The following is a 13,094-nucleotide window of genomic DNA, read 5'->3' as shown; positions in this document are numbered from 1 at the left end:
GTACATGTATCACATTTCTTATGCAGCAAGTGTAGTAAATGTTATGTGAAATGTGAAATTATAGTCATGTCTGACTCTGAATACGACCAGCAAGAAGACTTTTTCCGGGGAATAGAACCTTACTTGTTCGAACCAGAATACACAGAGGATGATTGTTATTATCACATGCCTTTGGCCTCTTTGATCCATCCTTGGAAATAGCAATACAGAGGTGGCATCTTTTATAGATGGATGAGGACTGGCTGCTGATTGAGGAGATGTGCAAAGGAGTTTCACACAGGTGCATTGGAGATGCATTATTATCCAAGTACTTTCTATCAGCTATGAATAGATGTTTTCCTTTTGTTCAATACAGTTCATTGAATAGAGTTTGGGGTCTTTCAATGAGATCTGGGGTAACTGTTTTGACAAAGGGTGTGAAAAGGGTTTGCAAGAGAAGACTTAATCATTTCCATCATTTCTATTCCATAATCAAAAGTGGGATCAATGATGACATCTTCTACAATCAGGTAATTTTTTTCCCAACATATTTTTTTCAGAAAGAAATAAAAGAAACGTCACTGTTTTGGACACACAACACACATTTTCATCAGTTCTGTCATCTGCATTTGGTCATGATATCTTGTCCATGTAACAATGAATATCTTTATTTTGCCATGCACTGAAGGAAAAATATTTTGGCATTTCTAACCTAAACATGGCATTTCAAACCCAAGGATGCTCTGCGTGGCGTTGCGCACCCTCTCCCTCTCCGGCGCTCCACCACAGCAGAACTAATTGCCGGTCGGAGATGATGGCAACCACTGAATCACCTCTGAATGGTGAAACCTAACATCATCACACACCATTTCATTGATTAACTCAATGAGGTGTGCAGCCCCATTTTTGTAAGACCCAAGAAGTGGCTTACGTCCTATCACCCCATCTTCAGATATGGCTACAAACATGAATATGGTTCCCCACATTTTCCAGGCACGTGGGCAGTTGCTCATTGGCCAATGATATTGCGCCCACACTGCTTTGGCCCAGTAGAAGCCTGCATTATCAACAAATATGTACTTATGGTTCACAGCAGTTCCCCTTGTAGTTTTGACTCTGTCTAGGTGCTCTTTGATTTATTCCCCTGCCTTGCTGTCCATCCAGCTCCGTGTGGAAAGACATTGCCAGTGTTCCCATGGGTTATATAGTTGTATGCTTACCAGTTGTGGTACTACTGTGGATGGCGATCATGTCCTGTTTATGACAGTATTCTATAGACGTAGGCAGTGCAGTGGTCTTGTGGGGCTCACACCACTAACACCAAGGTTATGGGTTTGAATCCCACAGAGGGCACATACAAACCCGAGCCCTTAGGGTGATGATTCTGTAATTTTCAATCTGAACGTAGTAGGAAAAACAATGTAAAATACATACAGTAATGAGCAATTGAATGAGTGATAGTAAAAGGCATTTTAAAAATAGAGAAGAAAATCGTATCAAAAGTTATGCATGTACCTTGTATGAACATAATGTATTTCAATGTAAAACAAGCCTTCTAGATGTTTGTTTTGTACTCATTCAATGTCAAATGTACTTAGAGTTGTGATCTGTTATGTTTTTGTACTAAGAATTATGAACTTTTACCACATACTTGTATGAATAGTACCAAAGTCTCTGATTAAATGAATACATGTTTTCAGTCCCACTCTGAGTCACTACCTTAATCCTGGGCGGCCATCTCCATTAAGTAATTCATCTTGAAGAAATATGAACAGATTTTTTAATTTTGTCGACGCCAGGATGCTTCACCTCACAGACAAATATCAAATTGGTGTGTATACACATATACAGTCTTTTTTTTCAAATGCAATTTATTTTTAAGCTAACCAAGAATGTTATACGCTTATATCTTGTCACACCATCAAAAATAAGTTATTCTGAAAGACATTTCCACATCTCTGGTTTTGAGGTCATTAAAATGCTGATGCTTTTCCTGTTTGACACATGATTTCCAGCCGATAACACCCTGAGCCACAGTAATGGACAAACTTAGTAGCTGACTTCAAGATACTGTGACTTGTCTTTTGAGGTATTGACACACTAGTTACATTGACAAATGTTAACATAAGCTGGTTTGCATCCCACACCTAATATGTCCTGCATATAATAAGATCATTTGTTGAGAAAAGGCATGTGAAGAAATAAGGAACTTACATGTGAATACATAAGGAAGTCGTTGCGAGTTATTATTTCACAATATTACAGTCCTGATATTGTGAAATAATTTGTAATTGGCAGAAGAGTGTTTTATGGTCTTCATACTATTAAAGCATCTTTCCACATAAGGTTAGTAAACTACCATGACATTTTTATTTTTTTTAAGTATACATACATGCACGCACACACACACACACACACAAACACTATACTAGACCAGTGACGCCACAGTGTGATTGATAAAAAACTTTTCTCTGACACTACAGAGGTCAGAGGTCAAAGCCTAAATGCCCAGGGATACGCCTACAGTTCACTCCATCTGAGAAGTAATAAAGACAATCTTTATGACCGATCCTAGCTGACCTTTATATAACCCCAGGTTCACTCTCTCCTGGTTACGGATCTTTTACTGATCAGATGTCACAGATGCTCAAGTATGGTGCTTTAATCAACTTCTTGTAATTAAACAATGAGCAGGAAGAAGAATTTATATAAAAAGAGGAGATTGTACATATCAATGTGAAAAACTACATCCTGTCATCTGATTTTTCATTACTAGTATCCACTTCCCATACTTAACAGTAATGCAGTTGGCCTAGTGCCCATCATCATGTGGTCATGGGATACAAACAGCTTAGATAAGACTTTTATAAGACTTTGATCCTATCTAAACCCTTTATAAGTTTGATTGTGCAGTCATGAACCTTCTACCTATGGCTTTAAAATCGCAAACTAATCATTTATAGAGAGACTAAACAGCTGAAACTTGTTTGTCTCTTGAGAACTGTTGTCTGAGGGTGTAAAGAAATTTTTTCCCACCTTTTTCTGGTGTCAATTGTGTGATTATTCAAAACACATTAACACGGTCTGTAAAATAAATAACATACACCCATGCATGCACATTACCATTAAAAGATTGGGGTCACTTAGCAACGGCTCATTTTCTATGCAATATCTGCATGGGCCTACAGAGGCCCATTATGTGCAAAAATGACTCCAGTGTTCCCATGGCACATTATGTTTGCTAATTCAAATGCATCATTTCAAAAGGCTATGTGATCATTACAAAACCATTTTGCAATTATATTAGCACAGCAGAAAACTGTTCTACTGATTAAAGAAGCAATTAAACTGTCCATCTTTAGACTAGTTGAGTAACTTGAGCATCAGCAATTGTGGGAATATATGAAATGCTGAGCAGGCCCAGTTGACCTCAAGTTTTGATCAAGATGGAGACAGGAAAGGATCTCAGTGTCTCTGAAAGAGAGTACGGTAACACTTATACAATAAGGATACAGTAATAATCATTATTAAATGCATTAATTGACATGGATTCATGACCTATTAATGCATCTATAATGCCTATAGATGTTGGAACACATATCAATAGACATTAATTAACTAATATATTAAGACATAGTGTAAACTAATAGTTAATTAATGCATCTACAACTAATGAGCTGTGTGTGGTTGTGTCAATAAACATGTAAAGATCTGACATTTTATTAATCTTTAATTATAATCAAACAAATTATTATTGTCTGCAAGTTCTTTTAAGTTATGAAAACGTAGTTATGACTTTACAGTTTACAAGGATCACAAAGCTACTTAACTAATACTTCTTTATCAGAACTTAATAGTTTATAACCATTTGCAAGTTCTAATCAGCAATTAATAAACAAATGAATAGTCGTGACATTACAATAAAAATAACACATTAACTTAACTATTTATTCATTATCAGTATGTAACAGTTCATAATCATCTAAAAGCATTAATAAACTAGAAAATACTGCTTTACAGTCATTAGCATGAATAAATGAGATCTGCATTTTTGCACAAAAGACTATAAAAAGCATCAGACATTTGGGTAATATTACTTTGGAGTTAATGAAATGCTGTTTTTTGAGAGAACATTCAAGCATGTTTAAAGTATATATATAACAGATTCTTGAAACAGCAGAATTATACATGTGATAATTATGCAATACATTTGGAGTGTAACACATGAGTTCTTGAACATCATGACATATCAACAAGAAATAATACACAGGATTGACAACAGCTATTATTGTTCATGATGGACACAAGAAAAAGCAAGTAAGTAAGCAACAGGTCACTAAGTAAGCTTCTGTGACTGGACAGTATTCAGCAACAAATGACAGTAGTTGGGGGAAAGGTGTTGTTTGTTAAAGGAATTAGGGTTATTATATATGTTGCCTTCTAAGAAATTACTTCATTTGAACTGATTATGTTCAATAATAAACGTTTAATTGTTTTTGCTATGATGAAAGACACCAAATCATGAATCTGTAGTTGCATTATGTCATCATGAAATCATTTAAATTAATGTATGCATTTATGTTTGTTATTGGGCCATTCAACAGTTAGCTAGATATATTAATGTTTATTAACACATGCCCACCAATGATAATTTGCATCAATTAAGATTTGGATTGCAATATATTAATGTATTGATTGATGTTTTTTAACATGTCCTTTATTAGTTACCTATTCATTTAGTAACATGTTTATTGACACAACCACACAGTTCATTATTTGTAGATGCATTAATTAACTATTAGTTTACACTTTTATGTTTTAATGTTTATTGATATGTGTTCCAACAGTTAATAATAATTAGTTAATATATTTAAAAACACATGCGCACATAATCAAGGCTTTATAGATGCATTAATAAGTCATGGATCCATGTCAATTAATGCATTTAATAATGATTATTACTGTATCCTTATTGTAAAGTGTTACAGAGAGTACATTATTGGGTCACTTTCAGGATGACAAAGGGATCATGAGTATGAAAATGATGTGAATCATATGTTATGGTCTTCACAGTCACCACATGTCAACCCAACTGAACACCTATAGGATATTTTGGACCAACTTGTTAGACCTCGCTCTTCACCACCATCATCAAAACACCAAATAAGGGGATTTGTTTTGGAAGAATGATGTTCCCTCCCTCCAGTAGAGTTCCAGAGACTCATAGAGTCTATATCAAGTCGACAGCCCCTAGAAGCTGTTCTGGCGGCTCGTGGCCCAGCACCTCACTGAGACTCCTTATGTTATTTTTTCCTTTAATTTGTCACCCGTCGGTGTATATATACTTTTTTTCTATTTTTTACAATGTACAAAGGTAAATCTCTGGGTGACATTACAAGCTTCCCCTTCAAGCTGCTCAGGAATTGGAACTTTGCCCTCCACACCCTGCGTGTTAACACTATTGACAAACATGTACATACAAGCAATAAAACCCTTGACTGACTTTCACTGCCCAAACAAAAGGAGTGCTGATAGAATATGTAAATACATATTTTTTTAGCCTAAATCTTTACCACTGGTGGAATACACTTGTTTGTTTTCAATGATTCTTGGGATTTTGTACCAGACGTTCACTGCAGATCTCTGACCAGGATATGATCATACATACCCTTGCTGAGCTTCTCAATATTTTTTAACTGAATTTCCTTTCACAGTACCTCAAAACCAATCAAACTTTTCAAAATAAATAGAGAATATCAACAACAAGAAAACATTTCAGATCAAAACATGACCAGTTTTCTGTTACTAACTATTTGGATTAAGAAAATATCAAGTCAAGCAGTTATCAAATAAGGCACTTGTATATTTATACATACTTGCATTATGCGAGTAATGTGCAGGCCGATATCAAAACACAAACAGTAGCCTTAGAAGGGTTCAGTGAAAGAAACATGTACAGTAGTAGAATTTTCATTATCAAGTCATTGACATCAACTGCTTCTTCTGTAGTGATTGTCACGGGAATACAGGCTTTATGGTTATTCCGTTGCTGTTCAGTATGTCCATGGTTCAGGGATTCCTCAGTATTCCTCTTTGAAAGTCATTCAAGATGTCTCCGACAGCAAGCCACTGCTGTTGGTTGCCGTGGTGCAGTTGCCGGGGTCAGCCAAGGTGGGCGGGGTCAGGGTGGGTGTTGTTATGGAGACCTGCAGCTTCTTCTTAGTTAGCTTCCTTTCCTTGGCACGTCTGTTCTGGAACCAGATCTTCACCTGTGATGATAATTGAAAATGATAAATTATGATTGACCTACACTGTAAAGGTTTAACAATTTGGTGGCATGTACAATTCTGTGCTTCATGTAACAGTACACGAATACAGTACCAAGCACTGTGTGATGAAACATAACACAAAACCAAAAAATTCATTATTTGTAAACAAAGTTCATATTTCCTCATTACAGTTTTACCCAATTGCTAACAAGCATCGGTCAATACTGAAGTCACATTGTTCAAACTCTTCACGCAGTCAGCAAAACGGAAGTGTATGTGAACCAAACTGTGAATCATTTCTCATTGCCTTCAGACAAAATGCATTCAATTTACACATTTTCCCAAATCCATGAAATCTTTTCTCATTCATACTCCACCATCTACAAAATAATATATTCTCAGCACATTATTTCTCAAATGCACTGTTCTCAAAATTGTTAAAAACACATTCAGAACAGATTGATGGCAACTGTTGTGCATTTCTGCAGTAACCAGATTGAAATATAAAGCAAATGTTTACAACACTTTCACCCAGCTGTCCTCTGAATCATTCAGATGTTCACTGGCAAACTTCAGACGGGCCTGCACATGTGCTTTCTTGAGCAGGGGGACCTTGCAGGCGCAGCAGGATTTCAGTCCTTCGCGGCGTAGTGTGTTACCAATTGTTGTCTTGGTGACTTTGGTCCCAGATGCCTTGAGATTATTGACAAGATCCTCTTGTGTAGTTCTTAGCTGATTCCTTTCTTATGATCATTGCAACTCCACGAGGTGAGATCTTGCATGGAGCCCCAGAACGAGGGACATTGACAGTTCTTCTGTGTTTCTTCCATTTGCGAATAATCGCACCAACTGTTGTCACCTTCTCACCAAGCTGTTTGGTGATGGTCTTGTAGCCCATTCCAGCCTTGTGTAGGTCTACAATCTTGTTCCTGACATCCTTTGACAGCTCTTTGGTCTTGGCCATGGTGGAGAGTTTGGAATCTGATTTATGGATTGCTTCTGTGGACAGGTGTCTTTCATACAGGTAACAAACTGAGATTAGGAGCAATCCCTTTAAGAGTGTGCTCCTAATCTCAGCTCATTACCTCTATAAAAGACACCTTGGAGCCAGAAATCTTTCTGATTGAGAAGGGATCAAATACTAATTTCACTCATTAAAATGCAAATCAATTTATACAATTTTTTCTGGATTTTGTTGTTGTTATTCTCTCACTGTTCAAATAAACCTACCATTAAAATTATAGATTGATAATTTATTTGTTAGTGCAAAATCAGCAAGGGATCAAAAAAGAATTCCCCTCACTGTAGACAACAAGATGCAGGCCTTCTAATTGCCCATAGAATTGCTAAACAAACACCTGGAAGCAAAGCTTCCTCCCAAGAGCTCCACTACTGGGGTTACCCTTGGATAGGGTCACAGTGACAATGTACCCCCTTGTCTCAGCCCCAAAGTTTTACACTGTTATATTATTTTGCCAGGGGGAGTAAGGGAGTAGGATGTCTACATTTCCTTGTGTCCTATTCCGTTTAAACTTAGGAGGACATGAGTCCTTAGACCACACCATGGGACTAACATGCCAGATGGACTCGTAACTGTCCCTGTCCAAAGTCCTCCTGGTTGTGTTGCAGATCAAGTAGCTGACAAGGCCTGACATTTCCGGCTGACCCCCTTGATTGTTCCTATCCTTGTTTATCTGGTCATACATCTGACTTGGGTTATGTTTTTATTATCGACTCTGGACACAGCCCACATGCATTTATTAATTATTAGAGTTTGTACTCTTAAAGCCACCCCTCAGAGCCTGGTTCCTCTTTAGGTTTCTTCCCAAGTTTCCACCCTGTTAGGGAGTTTTTCCTAGCCACTGTGCATCAACCCTGTTGTTGGTTACTCTTAAGGGTTTCAGGCTGGTTATTTGTAAAAGCACTTTGTGACAACGGCTGATGTAATAAAGGGCTTCATAAAAAACATTTGACTGATTGATTGATTGGCACAGGGAACAAGAGAGGACGGGTTGTGCTAAAAGAACAGTGGGTCAGATTCAGATCCATGCTGTAGAGCTGTAGGTGCACCAGAGACAGCATATCAGGTCACTAGAACACCCTCGGCCTCTTCAAAGTGAAGCATTTTCCCCACAATGCATCATCATTTCCAAATGGAAATTACCGTTTAAATCAATGTTTTTTCTGTCACTGTTCTTAATATTCCCTGCTACATAAACAAGGGATTCAAAAACCCAGTGAATTATTAAGTGACCCACATAAGAGTGGCCTGTTCTCACCTGTCTCTCTGAGTCTTTAACCCACCTGTCTCTCTGTGTCTCTAACCCACCTGTCTCTCTGAGTCTCTTATCCACCTGTCTCTCTGAATCTCTAACCCACCTGTCTCTCTGAGTCTCTAACCCACCTGTCTCTCTGTCTCTAACCCACCTGTCCCTCTGTTTCTCTAACCCACCTGTCTCTCTGTATCTCTAACCCACCTGTCACTCTGAGTCTCTAACCACCTGTCCCTCTGAGTCTCTAACCCACCTGTCTCTCTGTTTCTCTAACCCACCTGTCTCTCTGTATCTCTAACCCACCTGTCTCTCTGAGAGGCTGAGGCCCAGGGCCAGTTCTGTCTTCCTCCTGATAGAGATGTACCGGCTGTACTGGAACTCTTTCTCCAGCTCCAGGCGCTGCTGGTCTGTGTACACCACCCTGTACTTATCCTTAGTGCGCGTCTTTCCTCCTGTATCCGGACACAAGAATGCAAATTTAACATCCAACAACACATTCCTCACGAATGTTTTATTTATCAGGGTGAAACCAGCATGCTATGCACCAATACAACAGATAAAAATAGAGGTCCTGAAGGAATTGGTAAACGTGAATCGGATATAGCCATAGTAGGTACAATCTCATGACTTAGACTGTACAGAGTTTAAACAGTGTTAACATAGAGGGTACCAGACTGCTCAAATTGATGATTGTGACATGTCTGGTGCCATATTAGAGTTTCCCGATGGCGCCCGTCAGAGGCCTCATCCAGCCCATTAATCAAGTTAATCATAACCCCCTTGTAGGAGAACGTGTGGGGCATTTCTGTGGCGGTTCTTATCAGTTTGGGAGATGTTTGCCTAGGTGTTACATAGCAGTTTACATAGGGAGCCATTAATTCACACAAACGCACACACACACATCGCCAGGCTACGGGTGAGTCAGAGAGACGGTATTGATTCACGGAAGTCTTGACGACACACTGTGACAGTACATTGATCGCAGTAGGGCGAGGAAGGCAACGCACACACTGAGATAAGACCGGGCCAGTCTCTGGGAGAAGAGGGTTGGTCCTGTCCTGTCTGAAACACCCAGCCAGTCCAAACCACATCCCAGGATGTCAGTCTTATCTGCACTGCCTGTCACCTCCACGGTGGACAGAGAGGGTGGGGAACCACAGGCCACAGACTACTTGGCCTCGGATGTTAGGTTTTTACTCGAATCTTTCACCGACGGGCGGGATAGGTGAAAAGGCTCTGCGTTTGACCGATGGATGTGATGCCGGGTAATGGTTCCGAAAACTCACTGAATACAAAACTCTGTTTTTATTGTGCCAACAATGCTTGGCCTGTGTCCTTTACACAAACACAAAACTCAAAACCTGACATTTGTCAAGGAGCATTGATATTGGATGAACACAAATGCTATTAACAATTTACATTTTAGTCATTTAGTATGCGCTCTTATCCAGAGTGACATGCAGTAACTGCATTCATTATAAAAGAGTTAGGTGAAACAAACACACAATTTAGTAGTAAATGCATTCTAATCAATTAATTAGTTGTCGGCAAAGGTCAGTGCTGGAAAAGAGACCATACAAATAATAAACATAATACATATTTAACACAAGACAACATTCACAAGTGGTGGGAACTATTTTAAGTACTCTGTGAAAAGATAATTTTTCAGATGTTTTTTGAAGGGAAGCTGGTTCCAGCATTGGGTGCCAGGGCAGAGAAGAGTTTTTGATGGAGTGGATCTGGAGCTGCCCCAAGGGCAGGGATGGCCAAGAGCCCAGAGATGGCTGAACGAAGAGTTCAGGTAGGAATTGAGGGTTTGAGCATTTACCTGAAAGTACAGAGTAGAAGCTCCTCTTGTTGCTTCATAGATTAGGATGATGGCCTTAAGCGGACTCTAGGTGTTTTACTCTCCATGAAGTTCATAAATCCACAAAATGCTTTAGGAGTTCAATGAGACTGTATGTAGCTAACCATACCCAATTATTTCCTTTGTACTGAAAGTATGCTAAAAGGAAATATGACAGAGGAATGATAGTATACTAAAGTACTATTCATTGTCTTCACTCTAAAAACATTTTTTTGGGAGAATTTAGAGGTGTTCCCTCATCCCTGTCAATGTGAAGAAATCTTTAAGGACCCTCCAATAACATGTATTTTTAGGGTGTATTGGCCTCAGTTTATTCAGTCATTACACACTGGTTTGATATTTAGCCTACACTGAGTCATCTTTACAGTGACCATGAGTTCAGTAGAATAATGTTGGATCAGGTGTGGGAACCTTTTTATTATGATACTATAAGTCCCTGCAGGTTTTTATGAGTGGTCAGTAAATAACTTGATTATATTACATATTATTTTCAAAAGGTGCAAAACTTGGCAGACAATAGCGAAAAGTAACCTAAGAAGGAAGATTGTGTTAAGATTTTTAAATTAAATACATTTACATTTTAAATGCTAAATCAAAGGTAAATAAAATGCATATTTTTTGTTAAAATATTGGCTTTATGCCATAACTGAATGCCGGTACGTCACCGTAGATGTTTTAGGTATTTGTGGATTTTGGATATGTACCTGTGCTGGATGAACTGCGTCTGATCCAGTCGTATGAATTCCTTCTCTGTGAGTCAGGAGAGTACTCGCCGGCGGATGCATTAAAACTCGGATGAGTTCCCTGGCCTTGAGCCTGGATGTATGTCAGATCCGGGGAATTAAAACGTATCTGTTCAGCAGCAGGGCTCGTACCGGGAAACCCCGCGCTATGGCTATAAGGCGACCACTCCTCCCGCGGAGCTGCGTATACCGGGTTCCACACACCTGTGGTCTGGGAATGCGGGTCACTGATCCCCTCGATTTGATGATACCCGGTGAAATCCGCATATTGCATGAAGTTCTGACTGTTCATAGTATGGGTTTGGGTTCTCACGGAATTTAAGTACATTCAGGTGTCCTTTTCTAGCAGGTAACTCACGTACATCTCAATAAATCACGTACATCTCAATAAATCAACTTCTCTCCGCATGGTAATCCCAGAAAATGTATAAATGTTCGGGAAATTGTTGGACAGTACACCCACACGTCTCACCCTTCAGTTAACTATAACTGTCGAGTAGGTACACACCTTTATATTGTTTTTTAGCCAGGTTGACAGTTTGAAGGTATGTCGCTGACGTCAGTTTCACAACCAGGACGGACTAGGTTAGCTCAACCCCTCACATCACGATTATGTTGATATTTTTTCAGAAATGGTGTAGCGAATAATTCATTTATTGATCACTTTGGTCCCTTGCGGTGAGGACATCACGGTTATTTAATGTACAGTTTGATGCGAAAGTCAGTCCACTGTTAATGTGTAGGCTTTGCTGTCTGGAACACGTAGGGTCGAAGTTTCCTACTGATACACTGCAAGCTTTCACAGTGACCATAGGGGGACGCCCGATCACCAAACATGATGTGCTGTCCTACAGACTGGTCTGTGAGACACCAACATGATAGTGTAAAGTACTTTTAGTGTTTGTTCTGCTGTTCCCTATTGTGCAGGTGTGAAATAGCCTTCTATCTCAAAACGACTATCATTTTCAATATATGAATGAAGGCAGTTCTGTGTAGACCTTTCTACTCTTCACACAGAGGAACAACTGATGGACACTTTCATGAATTAAAATATTTCTAATGTTTCATTATCTACAGTGATTTTAATCAGCTTGTCTTCTTACAACTCAATACTGGAAGGCAAAGCAGTTATTAAAGATTTAAATCAATATATTAGTCTGGACGTCCATTAGTGCAAACCTACCCTTTTCACTGGGCTAGTGATAGTACAAGAGGAGATCCTGTAATACTGTAATCATGCTGTAATACTCATAAAGCCTTTAGTCAAACTTACTTGCCAGCATCCCAAAGGCTTGATGCTGATCCAAATAGGGTTACAAATACCCATTAAGGAATCCATGCTGTCAAAATATAGCTTCCATAACGCCCTACTCTGCAATTTGTAGTAAGAGCAAGAAAAGCAGTGCATTTTGAATGTTTGAAGCACTTTAATAGACTTTGTAAAACCACAATTACCTTATCTTGTTCGTTACTGCTGCATGTGAAAACAAGACAGATAGAGAGACAAACTACAAGACAGAAAAAGGCTGACAGACAGATGAAAAGACAGGCAGATAGGAATCCAAAGCACACACACTTAAGCTCAACGGGCAATCCAGTCCATTGCACAATGCACTGACACAGATTCCAGACATAATACGCTTGAGCAAAGCCAACTGTCTGTGCTTTACTGAAGTCTGAAAATCTAGAATGCCTGTGGCCTACAGTACAAGGCCTGTCTTCGCTCTGTTATGTACCTATAATGTACTACTTTTTCATCATTTGTTGTAATGCTGTAATACTGGTGCTGTGTGAACCATATCCCCCCACATCTTTTACCGCTAAGTAATCATAATGTCATGAAAAGATTCTTAATGTTTCAGATACAACTTAGTTCTCTCATACTGTCACTGCCGACAAGGATCTTCCGATGTCCGACTCTCCACACAATGACTTGTGGGGCTGAAACAATACATATTATCAA

At 39.0% G+C, this 13,094-nt stretch overlaps 1 protein-coding gene across 1 annotated transcript; it reads right to left on the bottom strand.

Moving 5' to 3' along the window:
- Window positions 1-4,898: 4,898 nt before the first annotated feature.
- Window positions 4,899-11,625, bottom strand: LOC105025840 (homeobox protein CDX-1). The gene is made up of 3 exons (XM_010896835.3): window positions 11,093-11,625; window positions 8,825-8,973; window positions 4,899-6,248 (listed from the first exon to the last, which is right to left on the bottom strand). Exons 1-3 carry the CDS (start codon window positions 11,457-11,459, stop codon window positions 6,084-6,086), a joined length of 681 nt encoding a protein of 226 aa, XP_010895137.1. The 5' UTR covers window positions 11,460-11,625; the 3' UTR covers window positions 4,899-6,083.
- Window positions 11,626-13,094: the final 1,469 nt, after the last annotated feature.

The sequence above is a fragment of the Esox lucius genome, chromosome 4 (genome assembly GCF_011004845.1).
Source record: "Esox lucius isolate fEsoLuc1 chromosome 4, fEsoLuc1.pri, whole genome shotgun sequence".
NCBI classification, from domain to species: domain Eukaryota; kingdom Metazoa; phylum Chordata; class Actinopteri; order Esociformes; family Esocidae; genus Esox; species Esox lucius.
Note: the sequence above shows the minus strand (reverse complement) of the source record. Positions and strands in the feature narration are given on the sequence as shown.